Source organism: Equus quagga, chromosome 3 (assembly GCF_021613505.1).
Source record: "Equus quagga isolate Etosha38 chromosome 3, UCLA_HA_Equagga_1.0, whole genome shotgun sequence".
Classification (NCBI taxonomy): domain Eukaryota; kingdom Metazoa; phylum Chordata; class Mammalia; order Perissodactyla; family Equidae; genus Equus; species Equus quagga.
Window position 1 is genome coordinate 87,540,978 of NC_060269.1, and position 26,972 is coordinate 87,567,949.

Genomic DNA, 26,972 nt, shown 5'->3' on the forward strand with positions numbered 1-26,972 from the left:
ACACTTCGATTTATTTCATTATTCTTATCAAATGTTGTTGACTGTGTGTTCCAAGTTTAGTATTTCCAAGCCTTATTTCATAATTTAAATGTGGTATTTTGATAGTCAGTGTTAGCTTTCATGTAAAATGTGATTTGCATTGTCTCATAAAGAACATGATTTAAAAATATTTAGTGGCAGGTAGAGCACTGTTTAGCATTAATGTTTTACATTAGTTACTCATCTATAAACAGGATTTATGCTGAAACAATCGACTAATTGCATTTTTGGCACAACATGCTGCCAGTAATTTGATCATAAACTCATGGGACCTCTTTTTTTTTTCTCATTTTCTACCTTGAAACTGCAATAAAGCTATGGTTTATTATATAAACTAGGAGAGAATTATAGTTCTTGTTTGAAAAATACAGCAACTAGTACAGATGCTAAGATAAATCTCTAGCTAAGTAGGTATTTCCGTAACTGTGCTTTTCAAAACTGACATGCAGTTTGGGTTTTATTAAATCCTCAAATTCAATGCCACACCGCCATGATAATTCTTCATGTTTGTTATTTGCTATATTTCTCCTTGACTCTTGCACTTTCTGTATGCCTATTAGCTAGATAATAAAAACAAAGCAAGCAAAAATACCCACCAGATCTTGTTTGTATGTGTTTTCAATTATCAAAATGAAGCTAAATTAACTATCTCAATCGAAATCTTTGGTTTTAGAGGGAGTGATGCATTTGATCTGATATTAGTACCTTATTTTCAATAATTCTTCAACTCCACAAGGACCTACAATCTATAACTGCCATCATTTCTCTTTTCCTGACCACCCTCATGTACTCATTTTCCTCCTTATGCAGCTTAGATGTTGTGCCTCATATTATAATCTATCCCCTATCTAAACTCCCAACTATCTTCTTATCTTTTCCTTCCTGGCAAAACTCAAATTCTAGTAAACTCTAATTCCTTAGCACTAAGATAGATGAACGTGGCTGGAGAAAAACGTTCCGTTGTGTTGACTGCACCTAAGTTCAAGACCAACAAGATTAAGTGGGCCTTTATTACTGCCCAGGATCTCTAATTCATTTGCATTTCTACTATCTGAGGTGACAATTTCATCCCTTCTCTCTTCCCTCAAAACTCTAACCCCTTCTCTCCCACCCTCTCTCTCAGCTAGTGATCTTGCTTCTTATTTCACTGAAAAACTAAAAGTCAACAGAAATGAACATCCATAAGCTCCCCCCTCCACCACCATATCTACCTTTATACTGGCATCTGAACCCATTTAATCTACTTTCTCTGCTGATTTATCCTATATAAACCAATCCCTAGATTTGCAACTGGATCCCACTACATTTTTTCACCTCCAGCAATTATCCTTTGCCATCATCCATATTTCCTTAGAATTAGAACTTTCCTTTAGCATCTAAGATTTTCTCTTCTCATTTTTTGTTTTTAGTGAGGAAGACTGGCCCTGAGCTAACATCTGTTGCCAATCTTCCTCTTTTTGCTTGAGGAAGATTGTCACTGAGTTAACATCTGTGCCAATCTTCCTCTACTCTGCATGTGGGCCTCCACCTCAGCATGGCTTGCTGAGTTGTATGTAAGTCTGTACCCAGGATCCAAATCTGTGAACCCTGGACCACTGAAGCAGAGTGCATGAACTTAACCACTACACCACCGGGCTGGCCCCTGTCTCCGCATTTTTGACATAATATTTTTAGTTTGTATTTTATTCCTCTATTCTGTATTCCCCAATATGTTACAGTTCTTTGAGTACAAGAAACTTGTACTTTTTTTGTATCTACCCCAATAAGTATTAGCAAATTATTGCTCAATTTTTTAACATATGGTATGGTCTATTAACATTTAAATTTAACCTTCTTCTATGAAGTCTTTTATTTTATTCAAATAAAAATATCCAATAAGTAAAAATAGAGACAGGATAGATAAGTACATTTTTGTTGCATGGATAAGGAGATAACTGCTCCGCTGTTGTTAAGACAACAGTCTTAAATGAACTTCATTTTCAAAAATAAGTATTAGTTCAAATTTAAAAGAAATGCTACAACAGAATTCCATTTCCCTATAGTGCTTAGCCAAAAGACAAAGAGAGATATTACCAGGGGACACAGAATTTGTGTCCAAATGGTTTCACCTATATATTAGTTATGGTGTCCCAGAATAAGATGACTAATAAAAATACACACACATGCACATGCATACATACATACACAATGCTTTCATTTTTATCAATGACACAGAAAGAACCTTTGTGACAAGGGAATTTTTATTGTTAAAGTGAGTCTTGTACATTCTAACCTTTCTCTAAACTTGGGCTGCATCGCAAAAGAGAACACAAACAAACCTCTTTTCCATTTTATGCATATGAATGTTGGGTGCCTCGAGTTCCTAAACTGAGTGCACATAAAAGCACAAAGCAGGATGCGGTGGGAGGGCGGTTAAAGCCAGCTGGTCAGGAAATCCATTGGGGGTCAGTCAACTGGTTGTTAATGACACTAACCAACAGGAAGAAGGTGGAGTGTGCAAGAGGTGGGCCTGCATCTAAGAGTAAAATCAAAATGTACTTGTACTTGATAGGTGTGGTAGTTTTTTGATAATTGTACAAAGAAATGCCATTGTGTAGTCTCAAAGTGCCGACTCTATCACTGTTTATTGAACAACTAAAGCCTCCAGAATTTACTAGTCATTTATCTGGTTTTACCACATGTTTCTCAAGGAATTGGTCTTGTCAAAAACAATTTTGTGACTTTTCCTATGCTTTTGGTTTTTGTATTTCCTAGAAGCTCAATTGTTTTTCTTTTATAAACACAAGAAGTAAAGCTTCAACAAGAGACCATTCTACCCCAGATCACCTTACTGATTGTCCTGTGAGCAAGTTATTTAACCATTCTGGGCCTCAGTTTCCTTGCTCTACTAGCTCACCAAATTTCTGTAAAAATACGTCAAGTTAATGTTAATATCTGTCTAGAAAATAAACGCAAATTTTAATTATTATGAAGTAATTTTTCTATTATCAACTCTCTCAATTATCTAGATAAATATTATTTATTTGCTGATCAAAGGTATAAATGAATGAAAGAAACTGTAAAAACTCAACAGTCAAATTAGAATCGGAAAGGCTGCAATCTCTGTGGAAATATGTGTAGTTTTTTGCTTTAATAATAGCGATAATAAAGACAATGTAGAAAATGCTAATAAGTTCTAGAAAAATTGAAGGAAAATTAAGAGATCTCACAGTGTCATAATCATATGATATCAGTTACATCTTAATTTTTCAAATGTATGTTGTACTCCTTTATATATATAATAAAAATATTTAGCCTTTTATTCCAAAATAATTTCAATATTGAAAAGTTGCAAGAATAGTGAAAATAACTATAACAAGCTTCTAATAATACTTATTTCATATGGTTTCAGTGAGGATCAAATGAGTTAGTATGTATAAAAGTATTAAGAGTTTTAGAAGAAAATGAGTGGGAGAAAAAGTACTTAGAATTAATAAATAAATACTAGTCCTCATTATTGTTTCCCTACCTGAATGATGGGGATAATGAGTGCCTATCTTGGATTATTGAATGCATAAAACTTAGACATTCAGAGTTTTTCCAACCTAAGTTAATGACAGCCTGTACTACATAAATAATAAAACTTCTTACTGGAAGAAACCCGATCCTAGTTTCTAGGAGTACTTGAATAACGCTACAATAAAATCAAAATGGCGTATACGCAGTTCTTTTCTGACTTAGAGTCAACAGTTACATCCAGTCTTCCTATTTTGGGTTTGCCTGGGCTTTGCATCTATAGCTATCAATGTGAAGACAAATCTAGTTGATGTTTGCTGAAGCAAATCTGGTAAATTATTTGATATTAGGAAAACATTTACTGATGGAAGAAAATACAGTGACAGTATTGTTGTATAGAAAATGCTAATAAAATTTTGGTAAAAAGAAAACAGACTATTTGTGGATCTCCCATATTTCATGCTTCAGAGTCGGGGCTGGGCAGGGAGGGTCAGCTGCAGCGGGCCAGGAGTTCTCAAAGCCCCATGAGAAATGTGACAGGTCTCCTGGAACTCAAATTTTGTATGAAGACTGAACTGTTGATGGAGAAATGAAATTTTGTATTAAAAAAATGGATATGTAAGGGATTTTACAGGAATTTTAAAGATGAAGCATATGACTTCTAAAATATTTAAAACGTATTTGACTCCTGTTTGCAGAAATCTGAGACCTATAAATTCATTCTGCGCTTCAATCATCTATTAGTTTACTTGTTTAACAGATACTTATTTAGGGTCAACTATTTTCCAGACACTGTACTATATTCTTGATGCAAATATGAGCAAGATTCTCATTGCCCCATTATTTGCGATAGCTGAGACATAGAAACAACCTAAGTGTCCATTGATAGATAAATGGATAAAGAAAACGTGGTATATATACACAAAGAAATATCATTCAGGCGTAAAAAGAAGGAAATCCTGCCATTTGTGAAAACATGGATGGACTTTGAGGGCGTCATCCTAAATGTAATAAGTCAGACAGAGAAAGATAAATACTGTATGATCTCACTTAGGTGTAGAATCTGAAAAAAAACCAAACTTATAGATACAGAAACGTGGGTGATTGCCAGAGATGAAGGTGGGTGGGGAATGAGCAAGTGTGGGTAAAAGGTACAAACTTCCAGTTATAAGATACGTAAGTTTGGGGAATGCAATGTACACATGGTGACTATAGTTAACAGCACTGTGTTGTATATTTGAAAGTTCCTGAAAGAGTAGATCTTAGAAGTTCTCATTACAAGAAAAAAAAATTGTAACTATATGAGATGATGGATATTAACTAAGCTTATTGTGGTAATCATTTTGCAACATATACATGTATCAAATAATTACATTGTACACTTTAAACTAATACAATGTTATGTGTCAAGTATGTATTAAACAAAACTGGGGATAAAAAAAGATGATCAAGGCCTCACGTGGCTCCTCCCCTCATGGGATGCACAATTAAACAGTGGGACAGGTTTTTTTTAGATTAAGCTAGCAATTTTCATAACCACTTTATGAGGTTCCACTAGTTATTTTATTAATGGTGTGTTACGCAAGACATTTTCTTGATAAGTGCTAAAAACAAGCAGGATTCTGAGATACAAAATAATGTGGCAAGGATAGCCCAATTTAGATATAATGAGAGGCTATGAGAATAGTGAGGTATAGGTTGGAGTGAAGCAAGAATTAATGCAAGGAGACCACTTCAGGAGCGGTCTCTGTAGTACAGGTGACATGTGGTAATATATATAGAGTCAGAGTCAAGTGGATCAATTTGAAAATACACATCAGAGGTAAATACAGGCCTTCTTCATGGATGGGATATGAGGAGGAGAGGAGAAGAGAAAATCAAGGTGACTTGTACACTTGAACCAATGGATGTTTAGGGGAAAGGAGGACAATTTAATGTTAAGAGAGAAATTGAAGGTTTGTTCAGTTTTGCGGATATTCATTTTCAGATATTTCTGAGATGGCCAATTAAAGATGTTCAGTAGACAGCACTGTGTGTGAGTCAGGAGCTTTGATAAAGCCATCTTAGCTAGAGACGATATCTTGGCATCTTGTGTAACACAGCATTGTTTAAAAATATGCTGCTTGGTTTATTTAGACTCTTATCCATTAGCATGTATAATGCACTTTTCCTAACATTTAAAGCTCTGGAAATAAACATTTAGCAATAGCAAATATTATTTTATGCAACAAACAGGTAAGGGATACAGAGCTAAATCTTTCAGAATTTTGGCCACTAAAAAGCATAACTTTGAGGAGAAGAAAGATGCAATAAAAGGCAATATATGATAAGTATACCATAATGTAATACCTGCTGTACTCAGGGTGGGTAGGACGCAGAATTGCCTCAGTGGCACTAACAACAAAATACCACACTGATGGTACAAATAAACTGCTGCAGAGATAGAATTCAACTTCATAAATGTCAGCCCAAATATCAGAGTAGGGGAAGAGAATAAAGAAAAGATAATTAGTTCGCAAAGAAGGACAGAATAGTAGGAAAGGAAAGAAGTCCAAGGGTGTAAGCGATAACTAATATACATATTTATTTTCCTAAGGAAGATTCACCCTGAGCTAACATCTGTGCCAATATTCCTCTATTTTGCATGTGGGTAGCTGGACAACATGGCTGATGAGTGGGTGTAGGTCCATGCCCAGGATCCGAGCCCGTGAACCTGGACTGCTGAAGCAGAGCACACCAAACTTAACCCCTATGCCACGGGGCCAGCCCTGCTAATGTACCTTTTTAGATGTATATGTCGGGAGGTGTTGGGGGTCATTCATAGTTAGGGGCACTGCACCGTTTGTCAGACTAGGGGAAATCATCATAAAGCCAGAAACACCGAGCTGGGGCAGGCTTGGAGGAAGAGTGAGGAGCCTGTGGGCTGAGCAATGACGTTTATTTCTGTCATAATTATATCTTCCGTGTACAGGAACCATTTGTGATTCCTGTGGGTCACTTCATGGAGCTCATCAATTTTGCAGGTGTCAAGAAATCCTATCCACCCATAAGCCAAAGGAACATCTTATTGTGTTTGGTTCATTACTTTTAGACATAGCACATTCTTAGCACAAGGCCAATTTGAGAGTCACTGTTTCAGAGTTGAGCTACTTGCACGAATAAAGCCGATGCGCTCAATAAACTTCCACTCCTCAGCTAACGCCGACATCATCCAAGTCCTGATACTCACATAACTTACTATGTAGGTTTATAAGGAGAATCGTGTTAAAATAAAACTACTAAATATGAATCATACTTTGAATTTTGTTGTCAAGATATGGGCAAATGTGAGAAGGTAGCAGTCACCTTGGAGGAGCAGTTCCTTCCTTCTGCCTCTTGCATCTTCTGGAAGCGACGTGCAGAGGCCTCTTCACCTAGAAGCACAGTGGCCGTGAGCAGCAGGGACCATGTCATTTATCTCTAAGCTGGGAAAGTTTTGACAGTGAAAGGGCACACTAACATACATTGATGGATGTAAAAGTAGCGTTATTGAAATTTGTTCTAAATTTACTTATTCTTTAAAAGTGCAAATAAAATTTAAAACTTTATTTATTTTGATAACTTAAATATTATAAATATAACATGAGAAGAATAATTATTCTTGATATGTCCTCGTGTATTTTAATCAACTGAAACTTCCTAGTCTTATCTGTCTGTAATACAGTTTTGCCGGTATTTTTCTGAAGAAGACTTTTTTTTTTTAAGATTTTATTTTTTTCCTTTTTCTCCCCAAAGTCCCCCGGTACATAGTTGTATATTCTTCGTTGTGGGTCCTTCTAGTTGTGGTATGTGGGACGCTGCCTCAGCGTGGTTTGATGAGCAGTGCCATGTCCGCGCCCAGGATTCGAACCAAGAAAACACTGGGTCGCCTGCAGCAGAGCGCGCGAACTCAACCACTCGGCCACGGGGCCAGCCTCTGAAGAAGACATTTTTTAATATGATTTTATTATTTTTAACTTTTTATGAAATTGCTGGATATCTTCAAAATTGCATTTTAAGGTTACTAAATTTGAAATAGTAACACCTTCAATATAGATTGTTATTTTTATTTGTAAAATACTCCCTAAAGGGGTTAGGGACCTGGTAAGAACAAATTATGCTAAAGCGAAAATATTCTCAATTCTAATTTATTTTTGTATTGTAATATATGAGTGTTTCAGCCCAAGTTTTTTCACAGAAACTGTGTCTCCTATCTTTATTTAGAGTTTCTTTATCCAATAAGTAATTTTATAAGATAGAACTTGTTAAGTAGGTTGCCTATATTTATGTTTTTTTTAATGGTTTGTCAGTTTAGATGCTGAAAAACTATAGGCCGTGCAATCGTATTCCAGTGCTGTCCAGAATATAAATACTCTGAAATAAGGAACTCCATCAAATCCTATACATAATGCAAATATGTCCTAAAATTAGGAACTCTGGCAAAGATTATCGTCACAAATTAAATTAAAATATTCTAATGCATATTTATGGAATTTCAAAATTCAATCTTGCCCTGTCTTTGAGAACTGATTATTTGATTTGATTTGTTCAGTTCTGTTCTTGCTTCAGTTCCTTCCGGCCCATTTCACTGGGCTTTTATTTGCATATAATAATAGTTATTCCCTAAAAATTTCAAGAGCTGAGGTATTGGGGTCCATTTACTGAATACCATAATTAAAGATTTCCAAGTGATTTTTCAAAAAAAAAGCATCCAAAATTTAGGACTTACTTATGAACAGTTCTTCCATCAGAATTCTGAGGGATGCCAAGAAAATGCCGAGTGACTTCTGAAGCATCTTTAGTTTTTTGATTGGACATCAGCTTCGTTTCCAAATTTTGTATGTGCAGTGGTTCTAACCATGTATGTATAAAAATATTTACAAATCTTGGTACCTACAAATTCTATTTTCTTACAGAGATATAATTAACATATAACGCTATATTAGTTTCCGATGTGTAGAATTTCTATTTTGATTTGTAGAATATTGCAATTTGTTTGGACCCAGAGTGAACTATATTTGCATTACAACCAGTTCAAAGTCCATTTCTACTCCATAGGTTTCTTAATTTGGTGAGAACATTGTTTTTAGTGTGATGATATTCTCCAAAAAATTTGTATTTGTGTTATCACTGGAAAAATAAGCAATGTCTTCAATGTTGACATTTTTAACTAAAATCACAATAGTTTTCATATTATTGTTAGATGTTTCAACTTTGATAGAATGAATGTCCATAAGCTTTACTTTAAGTCATTGAATTGGGTAGAAAATCCAACTATTATTGAAAAGCACTGACTTAATATTTGAATATTTAACATTTGGTAAAATGATATAAAGCAGGCATAATTTAAATGCTTACAAAATTCTTCTGCTGATGGAGGCAATGCATTAACAGTTGTTACTTAACTTTTTGTATCTATCTAAAAAATCTTGGAATTGAAAATGAGCAAAATTAATTTGAAGAACAGTCATTTGATCTAAATGAAAAGTCATGGTTCAAGAGTGATGTGTAAATGCGTCTTTTGCAGGTGCATGTGCTAGATCATGGTCTTTGGGCAGTCTTCTTAAAATAATTACTAAGTTTGAAATGGATGCTAATGTTCCTTTAGGAGGATTATGTTCTGCTTTTTATTGGGTTGTGGCCAAGAAATGGAAATTCAGTATATAATATTTAATTAAATATGCAGTCTTGATTTTATTTTTGTCAAGAGTTTTATTGCAAAGTTCAAAAGCTTTACTAAACGCTCAAAAAGTAAGTAATTATAGATTTTGCCACACAAATGGCAAAATCAGGGTAGCAGCGATATTCTGACCACCCTCTGTGTTTTCTATATGCTTTAGAGCAGGCTGACCAGCCTCTGTACCTCCACATACTTCATATAAAGCCAAACTGTAATTTCCCAAGCTCCCAACTTATACTATCAGATGGCAGCCTAGCAGCTTCGTGGATTTTGTAGGTTAAAACATGGGCTAGATCGTACATGGGTGGTGCACTGAATGGTCATTAAGGGCAGCAGAGTGGGCTTGAGACAACTTGTCACAAAGATAAAAGAAGAGCAAGAAGGGCAGCTCCTGCGTGCACCAGATCACCCCACCTCACTGAGATGAAGCAATTCCTCTGTGGGAGCCTTCAGTTTCTTCTCCAGCGCCATCATCTGGATTTCCAACAATATGGTTGTCTTGGGCGAAGGGCAGCCATCCTCTTTACATTCATCTATTTTCTGCAGTGTTGAGATTGTTTAGCTGGTCCCATATTCTTCATTAAGCTGGTAAGTCTTTGTGTGGTCTCCCCCGTCACTAGTTTGCTGAAGGCTGTAAGGTACTAGTTCAATTTCCAGGGTTTGAAGAGCTGCTGCTTTTGACGCTGTCTTTGATGGCGTGGCTTCTGAGCCCCCTGGTGTCCCTGCTTCAACTCTGTCGTCCGTCAAGTGCAAAATGGTTTTGATTGGAGTCTGTATAACTACGCTTGGTCTCTAGGCTAGTTTTTTGCGTGAGTGAAATGTCTTTTCTTGATGTTGAGCTCCGAGTTCAGCCACTTTCATCCACAACTGGACCCTGCTTTTTGCTGAGAGAAAGATCCAGGCAAACTCCACAGCTATTGCTGTATTCGGCCATGTGTCACTGCTTGTCAGATGTTGTATTCCGCAGAAAGTACACTTTGAGATGGCAAGTGCATGCAGGAGATTTATTCGGGAGTGCTTTGGGGGTTAACAGCTGTGGAAAGGAAGGGAAGGAAGCAGAGGCAGAAGTTCAGCTGCGATGCGAGCTCAGTGGAAGCCTCAGCTCACCCTGGGGGAGGGGGGGTTCTGAAGAGGAAATGAGCCTTCCCAGCTGTCCTCAGTTGTGAAGTGGCCAGACTCTGATAATCATTGAATGAAGGCTGCCCATGAGGAGAGCTGAGGTTATACCCAAAGGGGGTCAGAGCTGAGGGGCCATCTGCCAGCAGCCCTCCCAGCAGCTGGGATAAGAAGTCTTTTATTCCTGAAGGGCAATCTTAGCAGGGCGTCACAGCACCTACACTTCCCTTTGAGGCACTAATGGAGTTGTATTGTTGGCTTCTTTTTCAATATGCTGAGAACCAATTTGCAGAAAATCAGAAGCCAAAAGTGCCTAGGGCCCACCAGAATTATAATGTTTCCCTGAAACCTAGACATGCCTACGTCTTGACTTTCTGTTATGTAATACAATTAATATCTTTATTGTTTAAGTCACTATTAGTCAGAATTCTATTACTTGTAGTCAAAAGCATCCCTAACAAAATGTAACCAAACTGATACAGACAAGCAATTCAATGACAAAAGTTTTTTTGGTTGGTTAATCAAAACATCAACAGTTGACGTTTTTGTTTTTGAGGCAAAACTTTTTTTTAACTTTTTTTCCTATTTCCTTTTCCTCTTTTTTTTTTTAATTAAGATTATGATAGTTTACAACCTTGTGAAATTTCAGTTGTACATTATTGTTAGTCATGTTGTGGGTACACCACTTCACCCTTTGTGCCCTCCCCCTACCCCTCCTTTCCCCTGGTAACCACCGATCAGTTCTCTTTGTCTATACGTTAACTTCCACCTATGAGTGGAGTCATACAGAGTTCATCAACGGTTGACTTTTGATGGGGTGATTTGGGAAGCTCTCTCCCGAGAAGGTGATATTTGGGCTGAAACCTGAGTCACAAGATGGAGTCAGGCCAGTCAGGGTGTGGGAAGAGTATCCCTGGTGGGGGAGGAAGAATTGCAAAGCCCAGCGGCAGAGGGGAGGCTGGCAGCTTTGCCAACAGCATTCTCAGTGGTGGAATCAGCGTCCGGATAGCATCTCCGGGGACTGTAATGTTTGGGCGTGAAAGTGAGATATTTGAAGGCACTGGGTAGAGATGTTTTTGATAGCTTTCAACTAAAGTCCAGGCCTTTGAAAAAGGTCAAAGTGAGACCTTGTGAATATGAAGGGTGCAGTGTGTGTCTCCAGAAGGACGTTGTCTTGGCAGGCTACGGCTTAAGATGTTTAAGATGCTCCAATGATAAGGTTTTTTTATCTTTATTTTTTAAGATATTAAGTTCTTCTCATGATGCCTAGGGGGATTTTTGTTTGCTTTTTGATTTCTTTCTTCCCATAAGCATGTTAATATGATCAAGAACATTTTCAATGTGAAAGTGAAAGGGAACAAGAAAAATTATCAAATAAATGATTATGATTTAGGAAGAAGAATGTTTGTGCAAGAGGTTGTCTGTAATTGCCAGAAGAAAAAAGCTGATAAATATGTTGAGAATAAGACTTACCTTCAGGGATATGTGTGTGTGTTTATATAAATACATCCAAGAAGGTAAACATAGCTTTATAGCCTCATAAAACTGGATTAAGTGACAGGAGCATAACAACAGAAGGCTGTATCGTCCCTTTATGAATAAACTTGGTAGAAGTGGAGGTGAGTTAGTGCTATGTGTCAAGAAATTGCTGGAAACTTGCTGGAAGTTGCTGGAAAATCTTCATAAAGATTTATCTCCTTTTTCACCTGCATGAAGATGAAAGAAATAGAAAATATCGAGAGAAAAAAGTAAGATTCTGTGGACCAAGACTCTTAAAAAAAAGATGACTCAAGAGTAATGGAAAACTTTCAGATGTTAATTTGGAGTACAGCATCAGTGATGCCAATTTGCAGATGTATTTGCTAAACTGCTGCCAGTAATCACTGAGGAATTACAGAAAATGGGAGAGATTGTAGTGTCAGCCAGGGTTCATGGCAGGAGACAGAAACATTTTAAGTAGGCAGAGATTTAATAGGGTAAATTGGGTGCTTGCAAAATCATTGGAAGGCCTGGGGAAGTGGGCTCTAGTCTGGGTTTCCCGGAATGACTCCAGACACTCGATGGCTGAATCACCATGGGAGCTCCCATCTCTGAGGGTGTCCTCAACCCACTGAGTTTCCAGAATGCATGATTATAACTGAGGTTTGGGAATCATAGAGCTGGAAGCGTGCACTCATTACTGCTGCCATCGCTACTCCATGGTGCTGCTGACTTGGCCCTGGCACCTGCAGTCCACTGCTGCCTCTGCTTCAACCCCCTTCTCACTCAGAATCTGGAGAACGACGTGAATTACTGCTTCAGAAGAAAATCTCACATCTCCATGAGACCTTGCTTGCCAACCAAGAAATGCTAGAAAATGACTGCCTTGCTTTTGCCTCACAAATCTCTCCTAGTTGCTTCTGCATGGCAGGACCATGTTGGAATCCAGAGCGCTAGCTGCAAATGCATCTGGGAACTGTACATTTCACTGTCAAGTCTCTTCAATACAGGCATGCGTGATACAAGGGGTAAATGGAAGTTCAGTGAGCCAAACCAGGGTGTTCCATACAACTGTAGACAGGCAAACATTCTATTTCTTCAGAGGGAAGAAAGAGGTTATAAGAGACATCCGCTGAACCTGATATTGGTCTTAGTGTGGGTTAGAAAAGATACCCTGTGAGCCACTTGGAAAGGATATAGTGATCACTAGGAATAGGAGGTGCATTAGAAACAAAAACAAATCATACTAGATAGCTTATTAAAGTGGTAATCGAGCTGTGTGGCTGTAATGTATCTAGATTTTAACAAGGCTTTTGCTCCACAGTTTTATATCATGGGAGGAACTTGCAACATGGATCAAGATAATATTAGAGTTGAATGGATTTGTAATGAGTAGAAAGATTAAAAACTGCTGATTAGTAGATACACATCTAATTGTAGCACACACCATAGGAATTCATATTTTATACTGCCCTGCATTACATGGTGACTTCAGCAAGGATATTGATTTTAAAAATAGCAGTAGTCATTATTTATTGAGTGCTCGCTCTAGGTGAGGCACTATGGATACATTACTACCTCATTTACTCCTTACAACAATCTTGTCAGGTTGTTATCTTCATTTTAAATATGAGAAAACTGATGCCATAAAGTTGAAGTGCCTTGCGCATAGCTCCACAACTAGTTAGCAGCAGTGCTGAGATTCATACCTAAAATTGCTTCAAAGAAGAGATACCAGAAGGAGGGAGAACACCACAACCTTTCTAGGAGAAACTGGCCAGGACCTGCCAAGAACCCCAGAGGGTGACATTTTCTGTCATGCCACATGAAGTCAGAGGCTGGCCCACTGTCTTGCAGGATCTGGTCAGGATCTCAGGGGCTCAAATTCACATTGACAAGCCTCACATATAAAACCAGATGCTGATTTATTAAATTATGAGAAATATAATAGTCAAGCTGACCAAATATGGGCACCATCCTTGCATGCAGATTTCTGGAGGACAGCCTCAGGAGCACAGTGTTGACTGTAGAGGATGGAATCAGCCTGAGGAGACGCTGAGCAGAGTCTCACAATAGGGATCACAATAGGGATGTGAACATTGCCTAGCGGACTGGCTCCCTGGACCTGCCTGGGAGGCATTTCCTTATTTAGCCAGGCAGTGTCAGAATTTGCATCTTTGACTTCTTTCTAGGCCACGTGACTGATTGCTATTCTTTTTGTGTGTGTGTGAGAGGAAGATTGTCACTGAGGCAACATCTGTGCCAATCTTCCTCTATTTTATGTGGGATGCAGCCACAGCATGGCTTGACTAGCAGTGCTAGGTCCACGCCTGGGATCCGAACCTACGAACCCTGGGCAGCTGAAGCAGAGCGTGCAAACTTAACCACTAAGCCACCAGGGCAGCCCCTGCTATTCTTTCATCTTAAACTTGTTTCATCTTAAAATTTAGTCTTTTTCTTTAAGTTGATGGTTCTGGTCAATTTCCTGCTGATACTATTTCTTAACTTCAGAAATCAAGTTTAATTTCTGTATTTCCAAATTCACTGTTGTCCTTGAGCACTACCTATAAGATGCAGGTCCATTTGACTCTTTCCTTTACCTGTGCTGCCATTGGTAGGTTAACAAGAACAAATGTGAGTCAGAAGTACCAGTGCTGACATGCAGAGTTTAATAGCAGTGCAAGTTTTTAAAAAGACAGTATTTTTAATTAACATAGGCTCCCTTTGGGTCAGTAGTGTGTGATGTAGTTATCAAAGAAGCCAAGACAGTCTTAGCTGTGTTAACATGTCAACAGAATAAATGGGCAAGTGAATGAATAAAGGAGTCGATAGCTCTACCCTCATCTTCTCTGATGCTCCATACCTAGGGTAGCAATGTTTATTTAGTTTAGGGTCCACATTTTCAGAGGATATCAACAGACTGGAATATATTCAGAAGAAACCTACCAGATGGTGATGGGACTTGAAATCACATTCTGACAAATGGTGGTAGGACACTGGTGATATTCAGCATAAGAAAGAAAAGGCTTAGTGGAAAAATAAGAAAAGCTAAGAGTTACTGGCTGCTTATTGAGTGCTTATAGAGTAGGCCAGGCATTGCGTTCAGTCCTTTAATGGATTTCAAACATTATAGATCTATTATAATGATAAGGGAATACTTATTTTGAGTTGCCCTGGAAGGCAGGGTTGACAGTAGTCAATAGAAACCACAGAGAGACAACTCTGCTTATTAGCGTGATGACATTTCTAACTCCCAAAGCCATCCAACAATGAAATGAGCTGCTTTGATGTTAAAGGGGTCCATGTTTTTGGAGATGCTCAAGCAGAAACTGGTCAAACTTTCGATGGAGATATTTTGGTGAAAAATAAGTATTAAATGGAGGCATGGACCAGATGAATTCTAAGACTTTGTCCAACCTTATCCTGTGAGCCTATTATTATCTTACAATGCAGTAATCCTTTTCTTTATCTTTTAGTTTAGTGACATGAGCCCTGAATCATGAATGTCACTTCCAACTCAATAGATCGATGGTAGGGGACACTGGTTGCTGCATTCCTTCCTGGCAACTAAGACAAAATCCAGCACAACCTAAAGTTGCAGGAAAAACATTTTGTGAGTGGGTCATAAGGTATAATAGCAAGAAGAGACTCATTTCTTCATTCCATACCCAGACCAATGTATTCTGAGTATGGAAGAAACACTACTGTATATTGAGTGCTTTTTCAAAATACGGTAAATTATCATTCTCAAATAGTCTGAAAGCTTCAAGTGTTAGCAGCATTCGTTTCTGTCTGTGTATTTAAATGCAGTTATTTATGCTTCTGAAATCCCCTTTGATGGCTTTCCCTATTTTGAGCTTTGTTATTGTCAATAAGTGCACTTTGAGCAGCACGCAACCTGTGTATTGACCGCAATTAACATCACACCTTAAAAACTGGTTCGTCTGAATGGGGAAAGGATGAATGTCCACTTAAAATAACCAAAGAACAATGGGGTTTTATAGCTAGAGAAAACCTAAATATCACATATTAATAGATGAGAAATTCAAGCCCAGAGAGATTAAAATTCTTGCCACAGTCACATGGCTAGGGGGAAAGTTGAGCACTTTTCTTTCTTCTTTTGCCCCCGACTCGCTGATGCAATTCTTGGCAAGATACTCTTCTTTTTTTCTCTATCTAGCAAGTAGAATGTTTTTATACTAGTCACTGTTATATTTTTATTTACAGCCTGATGGACATGTGACCTGAGGAGAAGGTATCTGAGTGGGATTGCAAAATCGTATTTTCCTTCCCCACCCTTAGCTCCGTAGGCAGGAATTCTAAGGGGTTCCTTTGTTTTTAATTCTGGATTACTCTTATGTCTCTGCAGTGCTGCGTATGATGCTGTTCTGGACAGAAATGTGGCCATTAAGAAGCTCAGCAGACCCTTTCAGAACCAAACACATGCCAAGAGAGCTTACCGGGAGCTGGTCCTCATGAAGTGTGTGAATCATAAAAATGTGAGCTGTTATTTTTAAACCTCTGGCGGTGGGAGGTTGTGAGATTGGGGAAAGAAAAGCAGTATGCCAACTTGAGTAGGAAAGGCTTTCTTTACTTTGCAATTTCTGCCTTTTAAGATTGTTTATCCTGCCCATATGCTACATTTGATTTCATTGTCCTCATGATAGCTTTCTGCTTAAAAATCATCTAAAAACCATATGGCATGGAAGGGATGAATTTGATAGATATTTCCCTGCTATGAAATTAACCGTATTTGGTTATCTTCCTCCAAATTAATGAGAGAGCTTCATGCTTTTTCAAAATAAAACAAACAAAAACAAAAATATGCTACAGAACAATATGCTATATTTCTTTATAATTTAAATTTAATTAGTAACAGGTGAAAATTTTTATCTCCTTTTTCTTTTAGCTATTGTCTGGCCGTGGCCTCTAACTTTCCAGCATACACACTATGCTTTAGCATCTTGTTTTTTGTAGGGTTGGGCGAATGTGCAGGGACATATCTCCAACTCACTTCAGAATAGGGTCATCAAGAACGTTTCTCAGTGGAACTCAGTACACCATTTCTCAGTGGTGTAATAGAATACCATTACAGGACTTTCTTCTCTTCACAGTATAAGCTTCCTCAAACACAGGCAAAGGCCTCTAGAAATCTTTCTATGCTCCCGTTGTTAGGATAAATGGGAGATAACTCATTATTATAATAATGGCTATTATTTATAAATAAATTGTAATGAACATAGTACATATAATTATTACATTTATATATATTATAAAAGTAAATTATGGGTCACTGAAATAATATAGCTATAACTCCCTACCAAGTTTTTCTTAAGTATGAAAATCACACAGAATATGTAAATTATCGGTGCAGTTTTACAAACAAGTGAATTTGTCATAAGGCTAACCATCTATTGGTGGCACTAAGAAAAAGCAAATGTATGAGTGTTTCGCTGAAAGGTATTGAAATACAAATATGTGGATTCAGGCCCATGACGGTGCTTCTCTTTTCCTCTATTACTCTACTCCAATGACTTTAGTTCGGTCATTTGACAAATATTTGTTAAATGAATAAAATGTGCCAGGTATAGATCTTGATGCTCTAGGTGCCAAGAATACAGCAGTGAAGACAGCAGACACAAATGCCTGCCCATGTGGAGCTCATGTTCTGCCCGTGAGAGGAGGGCATTCTACAAAATTAATGAATAGGGTGGCAGATGGTGATAAGTGCTAGGAAGTGAAGAAAGATAAAATTCTGGTCAGTGCACGGTGGGTGAGGTTACTCTTTTAAATAGGTTATGCAGGAAAGGCCTCACTAAGAAAGGGAAATTTTTTTTTTTTTTAAATCCGTCCAGCAAAACGCACTTTATTCATGCAAGAGGCACATAATATTCAGAGCCCTTTAACTCTTAAATAGAAGTCTACCTAAATTAATCTAGTGTTTTTTATTTTAGATTTTTTTTTTATTAATGTTATGATGGATTACAACCTTGTGAGATTTCAGTTGTACATTTTTGTTAGTCATGTTGTGGGTACACCACCTCCCCCTCTGTGCCCTCCCCCCACCCCCCCTTTTCCCTGGTAACCACCGATCAGATCTCCTTATCAATATACTAACTTCCACCTATGAGTGGAGTCATATAGAGTTCGTCAAGAAAGGGAAATTTTATGAAGAATATACCCATCTCTAATTTGGCCATATAAGGAACGTGATACTTCTAGAAAGGAATATAGAAATGATAGAAAGGATGACTCCTAAGAAAAGTCATTCTACTAAAGCAGTTTGTTCTTTCAGTATGTTAAATAAAAGTAGGAGCAAGCTTAACCACATGACCAATGCAATCCATTTTTATGATCGCAAAGAGTGTGAGAAATACTGTGGGCAGTGCAAAATGGATGGATACAAACAATGGAGCAACGTATGGGAAATTTTGATAGTCTGAGTTTTCATATTTTATATTTCCCTAATCCTTCTTCCAGCTCCTGTAGTGCAACAAATGCATTTCAGAGAAATTCCCACTTACTTGGCTGATTTCTTGACTGAAATATAGGGGTTCACATTTATACCTAAAAAAGAATTCCAAATTGAAATGATAATCTGTAAATGGCATCCTACCTGCCACCCCCTTTTGTGTGTGTATGTATGTATGTATGTATTCATGTATGTGTATAAGTCTACGGAAATAAATTTCTGGAACTTGTTAACAGAGAGGAAGTTCACTTACCACCAAATGTAAATTCCACATCAGTGCTTGTAATACTAAGTAAAAGCAGTCAGAATGCAGAACTCTGTTAATGCTGTGGAAAGTAGAGTGAAACAGTGAAGTAATCTCAATTAAATCTCTAATAATAGAGAAGAAAATCCGTTTAGAAAACGAATGCTTAATTCTAGGAAGTGATAGCTGATGTGATCGTGGGGCCATCACAAACATTGATTCATCTGTGTACTTTAAGATGCCGGAATAAAGGAACTGAATCAGATTCCTGCCTGGAAACTGTTGAACTAAAATGGAAATAGCTGTGATGATCTGCTTCTAAAGACCAGATTTGTAATTGGTTATTAGTAGAAATTAAAATTTATAAGGGAACAAAGAAAGAACAGAGGAGAAATCCTCAAAGGGAAATCAAAGAAGATGAAGGTTATCAAACAAGGGCGTCAGAAAATGGAAAATAAGAATCTATAGTGGGGAATTTACCTTTTAACAGAATAAATCTTGATTTATTTAAAATTGCAATGCTATTTTCTAGATTAATTTCTATTACCTAGGTTATTTACTCACAAGATGATATGGATTAGCATTTTTCCATCTTTAAGGGTTGTGTGTGTATATCTATGCACGGTCTCTGATGTTTTTGTTTGAACAAATATCAGAATGAATTACTTTCTAAGACTGATAAAGTACTAAAAAGGCAGGCCCCCTATATATGTTCCAATGAGAGATGTACCACACAGACATTTTCCAACACACAGTGTAACTAAGTATACAGAGTAACAGGGCCCTTTAATCATACGTTTTAAAGATATTTTGAAATAATTTTATTTCCATATGCATATTCCATACTGCAAGGTTGCTTTAGAAGAGATGATCTTGGTTTTTTGATATAACCATTACCATGTGTGTATATGTATATATATATATGAAAATATTAGATGGTGTTATGAATTTTTCTCAATAATTTCTCAACAAATGTGAAGTACTTGAGGTCTAAAGCATTTCCTAAAATTGACAGCATTTCTCAGATGTTTAAAATCATTTGTTTTGTTTTTATTACATCATATGTTTATATACCACTTATGAAGTTTACTGAAATTCATTAATTCATGTCTTAAAGATGTTTAAATCTTAAACTTGTACTTATCCAGTTTTTGTGAAATGGTTGCATCTATCCTGTGAGTAGAAGATTTCCATCTATATTTTTTATTTTTATTTCCCACTGGCACATTACTGCAGAATATTTAGCTGAAAGAACATTTTGAGTTATTTATGCCTGCAATCTATTTGGAAATATGACAGAAGTTTTGCTTTTTTAAATTTACTTTTGCTAGAAGGTAAATGTTTTTACTATCTAATATACAAAATAACTAAAGCAGGAAACAAAAAGTTTAAGAAACAGAATTTTGATAACTTTTTTATGTATTTTATACATTTTTATACCTTTTATATATTTATACTAAATTCATGATTGATATCGTCCTAGATATACCTTTCCTCACAAATACCATTGGAGCATTAGTTTAAATACAATTTGAGAGTGAAATAGAAGAAGCAAAAGACACGAAATTAACAACACAAAAATCTTGAATTAGAATGCCACCTTGAATTAGACACCACTGTGTCCATTTGAGGAAAACATGGCCTTGCTAAGTCTTGTTGAGCGTTTGCCTGCTGCCTCACTTTCCTTACAAGGCTTTTCCTCCCTTTTTGTTTAATTACATGACAACCCTATATTCTATCAAGGAGAACCACACTCTAAAACAATATCACCATTATATACCTTCTCTGACTCTTCCTTCTGCCTAAAAGTTTGAGCTTTTTAAATTGCATTTTAACCTGAAGACAGACCATATGTCCTTTCTGAGTACATTTTTCTATGTTCTGTGAGACAGTTCTAGAAATTTTTTTCAACTTTTCTATTTCCATCATAGCACTAGAGTGTGGCTTTGAGTTGGAATAGATACTTGTTTAAAATGCTTTTTAAGTAATTCATTCTCTCTCTTTTTCTTTCTCTCCTTCCTTTGTCTTGTCCACTGTCTCTTTCCCAGATTATTAGTTTATTAAATGTCTTCACACCCCAGAAAACACTGGAGGAGTTCCAGGATGTGTAAGTAACAAAACTCATAAAGGAAGGGAGAGCATAGCACTCAAATCAGTCAAGGGAAATTGACAAAAGTCAAATGGATGAAATCCCTTGCAGACATGGAAGGGAAGGAGGGGCTGGCAGTACATGAAAGGGAATCCAGTGATAAGACAGAGGTTCTGTTTCTGGTGTTATTTCCTGGAAAGAAACTTCTGCTTCTTTCTGCCCTTCTGGCTCTGTGCTTTGTTATCTCATGTTCTTGGTTCAATCAGGGAAGGCTTATTATTTATTACATAATTTTTTATTATTACTAATTGATTTTGTGAGCTTTCTAGAATGAGTCAATTCACTTTGAGAAATATTAATAAAAGGGACATGGTAAAAATCATCTTTAATCTTTATTTCTATTTTTGTAGTGCCTCTGATTTTGTGCAAAAAGAATCTACCTAGAAGTGTAGTCACAGTAAGCAGGGGAGAGGAAGTGACTCCTAGCACATTGTCTTGTTGAACACAGATACATTGCATTTAAAGGAAGATGCTATTCTGAATATTTTTTCTTATTTGTAATCATAATACTCAGGAAAGAGTTCAGAGAATTCAGGGAAAAGTGAGAACAAGATGAAGGTAGAAAATATACAGGCAGGAACCACACACTAATAAATGCTCCTTCTATTAGCAACCTTGTGGTGGAGTTACCACGGCTAACCTGCATGCAATACTTGCAAGTTTTTAATATTCTTAACTCAGTCAAAGATGGAGCTGGGGGGCCGGCCTGGTGGTGCAGCAGTTAAGTATGCACGTTCCGCTTCAGCGGCAGAAGGTTTGCCAGTTCAGAACCCCGGTGCGGACATGGCACCACTTGGCAAGCCATGCTGCGGCAGGCGTCCCACATATAAAGTAGAGGAAGATGGGCACGGATGTGAGCTCAGGGCTAGTCTTCCTCAGCAAAAAGAGGAGGATTGGAGGCGAATGTTAGCTCAGGGTTAATCTTCCTCAAAAAAATAAAAAGGCGGAGCTGGGAAGTTCGGAAGAATTACAGATTTAGGAACAGATTCTGACTTCTTTGAAGGACTTCACAGGTCTTGTGATCTGAAACTAACACTGTGGACCTGCCTTCCAGTTACTTAGTAATGGAACTGATGGATGCCAACTTGTGTCAGGTGATTCAGATGGAATTAGACCATGAGCGAATGTCTTACCTGCTATACCAAATGTTGTGTGGCATCAAGCACCTCCACTCTGCTGGCATTATTCACAGGGTAAGAACACCTACTCCAGGATTGTAATTGAAATGCTTTTGGAGAAGAGAAAGAGTAACTCTAATTATTTTCTGTATGTAGGGGGACTTGATTAAATAGAATGTATTCTCTCATTTCTTTTACGATAAACTTAGCACATTATTCACTAATGTGCAGAAGGAAAACTCTAGCTCTGCTGTAGTTGATTTTGTTTAACATTTTGTTTCAGCTCATTGAGAGTCAGCTTCTGAGAAACCTCATGCCTTCTAGACCCTTGATTGGCAGAGGTCATCTGTGCGGCTGCAATAGGACAGTCCTTTCCATAGTTTGTTTCTGGCAGCGTAAAGACAGCTGCCCTGACCTGCTCTTCTGTCAGGCCTAGAAGTGAAATATAAGCTGAAAGGTTTATGTTGCCAGAAGGAGTGACCTAACAGATGACAATAAATGATATGTTTGTTTTTCTAAAAACTCTTCCCAAGATGGAATTGTAAAAAAACGCTTCCCAAGCCTAAATTGTAAAAATGATAGTATGATTCTCTTCTGGGTTTAAAAATGTTTCTGAGGATATTAAAAAAAAAATCTAAAAGTCAATCATAAGCTTCCTTGGGGAAGTAATCATTTGCTTTTTATAGGGCTCTGCAGTCGAGGGTATCCCCATCAGGGCTGCTGTGACACTGCCATGTTGGTTGATTAGATGGAAATCGCATGTTCCATTAGATGCTGGCTTTTAATTTCTTCTCTTGTTCCCGTTGTTAGGATTTAAAACCAAGTAACATTGTCGTGAAGTCTGATTGTACGTTGAAAATCCTCGACTTTGGACTGGCCAGGACGGCAGGCACCAGCTTCATGATGACTCCTTATGTGGTGACCCGTTATTACAGAGCCCCCGAGGTCATCCTGGGGATGGGCTACAAGGAGAATGGTAAGGATGCTTCTGAGCAGCAGCCGCCGAAACTGTGAAGAAAATGGGTGCGTGTTTTAGAAAGCCAAGAGTAATAGTCTCTTTCATGTATATGACTATTTTTTTTAAATAGGGCTTCCAGCCTTCATATTCAGAGGTTTTTAAAAAATACTACTAGGAAAAATCACTCACTGAAAATGTGAAAGATGTTTCAGAGAAATAAGCTTTGCTAGAAGAATACTAACATATTACAGCTAAAAGGATTATAAATGGAGTCTGATTAAACAGTCAAATGAATACTAATTAGCACACATGCTGTAGCTATTGAGAAAAATTGCTATTTGGGTTGCAGCTCAGCTCAAAGAGAGTGTGAAAACATGAAGAAATCTATCTATCACATTTAACCATTTGGCTTTATGCCGTATCTTAGGTTGATGGCTCTAGTCCTAAGAAAAGACAAGCAAAAAGATGCCACAAACCCTAGGAGCAAGAATCTTCACAAATGCTCAGTGAATTGTCAATTTAGAATAATCCAGATTGTTCAAGTTGGATGAGAGTTTCTTTAATACTTTAAACTCCTCTGTAAGTAATAGTTAGGGTAGCAATTGTCTAGTAAATTTGTATAAGTTTCAAAACCATAGAGAGAGAAAAATATTGAATTTTGTACTACTGCTTTCATGAAGAAAATCTAGTATTCACAAACACTTTAAAACGTAGAAAGGCTCTGCAAAATGTATTCCAATTTGATTTTATTAAAATGAAGGATTTATAAGATACTTATTAGACGAAAACATCGCAATGTATTCTTTTGAGAAGAATATGTCTAACAAGTAATGCAGCATATTAAGAAATATATCCAATATATTTAGGAATTAAAATCGTTTTAAATTAGGATTGTATATATGTACTGAATGTACATTTCATACTTATTTTTATATTTTATTCTATTTAGTTCCTAGCAGTTTATTTTTGTAAGTTCTATAAAAATAATTACGATTATATTTTTATGTGAAGGTGCTGCAGGGTACTTCTATGAAAATTCCCTGGCCACCAAAGTTTTAAAAAATGCCTTTGTGTACTTCCAGATTAGAAGAGAGCCAATACTTCTGTGCATTTGTGCAGAGGAAGGGAAAAGGCCAGCTCTTAGGAAGGTCACATTCACTTTGGTGGGCCATGGCAAAATTCTGTTACCTTTTGATTTGGAAGAGGCAAATCTGGTCTTCTTCCCAAGGCAACAAACACCACATCGAACTTATTTGGACTAGAAGATATTTGCATACATTCTTCACAAGTTATGTTTTTAAAATATCAAAGGGGAACCAATTAAAAAATTCAAGAAATCAAAGATCTGTCGAGGTCTGGGGAGTCTGAATTTTCCCGTGACGGCTTTTCAGATCTTCGCTGCACAACTAGAGCGTAAGCTCATCCGTTTTCCTTCCCTCACTGGAAAGGCGTGTCAGTGACTGCCTTAGTGTTTTGGCTTCTGCAGCTCCCTGGAGAAGGCGTCCCTAGCACCCTTGTGCTGTCCTCCCGTTCCGTGCGGGAGGTAGGTTATCATGCAGACAAACCCGCTTGCTCCCACATCAGGCATGCCCGGCTCTCCTGTGCACCTAACCCCGCCTTCCTTCCCCAAGGAGCACTTCAGCCTAATGTTTTTGCCCAGAAGTTTCCTTTGTCCTTACTAAAAAGCAAGTTGGAAGAGGGTAAAGATGGGTAAGAGAAGGTGACGGATGTTTGGTTAACAAGTATGACAACTGAAAAATAAATATACGTATAATAACAACTTTTTAACACCTTTAATACTTTTTTTCGCTTTAATGCCGGATGACTTCTTTATACATGTTCGAATTAATCCTAGATCTTTTTTCTTGAAGTATTTCAAATAGAAGCTAAAACTGATGTTTACTTACAAAGATAACTTCTGAAGGAAGAACTAAGTTCTGAATACCAGGGCTTCCAATACTTCTGCCTTTAAACCGTGGTTCCAGCCATTTCTTGGCTTCTTGGATTTGGTTGCATGCACCTTATTTTGGACCAAAAAAAAGGTCTCCTTTTGCCTATTCCACACAACTGAATAGAATAGAAAAGGGGAACAGCCACCTCTACAGGCTGATTAAGATGATTTTCTCTACATCCAGCAAATGATATCAAAACCCCCTTGGTGGCTTTTAGTCATCGCCGTCCATGGAGATACTTTTGGTTTAGATGCTGCTTTTCCATGTCACCACTTTATGACACTGAAGAGGCAACCTAAGGTACCCATAAAGTAATTTTTAAAAATTAATTTGAGTTCTCATGCCGGACATTGTTTATGTAATATTATGGTGCTGGTTTTAATTCATCTTTTTGGCCAACTTTTGGTGGGAGATAAAAATTGTACCTTCTAATGGAACTGTTCTTTTTCCTCCTCCTTCAAAGATCAATTATCTTACTTAACTTTACTCTCCTCCTTTTCTTCACTTCCCTCTCTCCTGTTCTAGTGGATATATGGTCTGTGGGATGCATTATGGGAGAAATGGTTCGCCACAAAATCCTCTTTCCAGGAAGGGACTGTATCCTTGTACCTTTTGCTACAGCTTTACCTGTTTTGTTCTCTCTCCCTTTAAACACGTAATGATTTTACCAGGAGAGTAAAGATAGAAGCAAAAAGTTGGGTAAGTGGTGTAATTGTGGTTAAAAAAAAGTGATGATTTCATTTCTATAATCTGACCAGTATTGAAGACTACCTACCGCCATGATTTGTTTTAATTAAATTTTCAATGGGCTTTCTTCTTAAATTAATTTATTGTCTATAACTCAAAATAGTTTCATAAATAAGAGGGGCTACTAAATCTCAAATGATTAAAATATATTTATCTTTGTAACTAGCAAAATAAGTCACTATTTGCAAGTATTTTTCATCTCCTTTCTAAAACTATTTTATGCTTCCACAACATTTAGGCATAATAATTTCTCTCCTTGCTGACATCCTAAGCTTCTGTCGACAGCTTCGTTGATTTGAATTACTGTTGACACTATATCCAGTCTTAAATAGGTCAATATAGCCTATCCTCCTTTAAACATGAACTTCCACATTTAAAAATCATAGTTATTATTCAAATTGCTGGAGGTCAGGTGGGTTTTAAATAGGCTTCCCTCACTTGACTTGGAGATTTGACTTGACATGGATAATTGCTTTTCCAATGAGATTTAGAATTTTAAAAAGCAGTATTGATTTGAGTTTCTGCCACTGACTCCTGTACTAGATTCCATCAGACATTTCTTGGAGAGATATCTATGATTTGGAATTATTAAATGAGCTGGTATATTTCCGAAATGACCAAAAGTTCACTCTCTAACAAAGGGACATATTCGTGTTTGTAGTATATAAATAATAAAGTTTACATATTAATAGAGAATACACTTTTATAAATACAGAAATATTCTGCTAACAAACACTAGTGCAAATCTAAGTACAATAACAATTGACAGCTTTAACAATGATAATGTAAGATTGAGTTCGTCATATTTACTACATATTAATCTTTTTGGAAATTGGCGATAAACATGTGGTCCATAACTCTATTAAATATTGTATTTGATTAATAAGAAAACTCTATTAAGGAACTCTTTTATTATGTATGAAAGATTTTGATCGTTATTTAGTAGAAATAGAAGTAGAATAAAAGACCAATAATAAAAAAAAAATCTGACTCAATAAGAAGTTAATGTCACAATGAGCATGCATTTATGTTGGCATTTATTTATTCCACTGGGTATTAATGAGATATTCTCTAAATTCAAGTAATAAGAGTAATAAGAATAATGACATCTTCTAGAACTTTACTGTCCCATAGGTAGCTACTGTGACACGTGGCTGTTTAGTGCTTGAAATGATAGTTAGTCTCTATTGAGATACGTTATATATACAAAATGCATACTAGATTTTGAAGATATAAAAAGAAAGCATGTAAACTATCTCATTAATAATTTTTATATTGATTATGTATTGCAATGATAATATTTCATTTTACTTTAAATTACTTACATTTTGAGGATCAATTATATACCCAATGTAGTTGATTTGAGCAATATTATAAATCACATGCATATTTAAATGTACTGATTTCATATGAAAGTGGGAATTTTTTCTGTGTACTTTTGCCTTTAGGTTATGCATTTCAGGCAAAAAAAAAATAAAGGAACTTCTTAATCAGTATTCAAAGTG

The 26,972-nt window shown here is 36.9% G+C and overlaps 1 protein-coding gene across 4 annotated transcripts in view; it reads left to right on the forward strand.

The window, feature by feature from the left end:
• The window catches only part of MAPK10 (mitogen-activated protein kinase 10), a 295,415-nt gene that overhangs the window by 202,479 nt on the left and 65,964 nt on the right, over window positions 1-26,972 (forward strand). For 3 of the 4 annotated variants that reach the window (XM_046656779.1, XM_046656777.1, XM_046656780.1), the window contains 5 exons: window positions 16,197-16,326; window positions 20,592-20,650; window positions 21,747-21,885; window positions 22,621-22,786; window positions 25,246-25,317. In XM_046656779.1, coding sequence (XP_046512735.1) covers window positions 16,197-16,326; window positions 20,592-20,650; window positions 21,747-21,885; window positions 22,621-22,786; window positions 25,246-25,317 — 566 coding nt within the window. The remainder of the gene's footprint in view (window positions 1-16,196; window positions 16,327-20,591; window positions 20,651-21,746; window positions 21,886-22,620; window positions 22,787-25,245; window positions 25,318-26,972) is intronic. The other variant, XM_046656778.1, reaches the window with a different exon arrangement.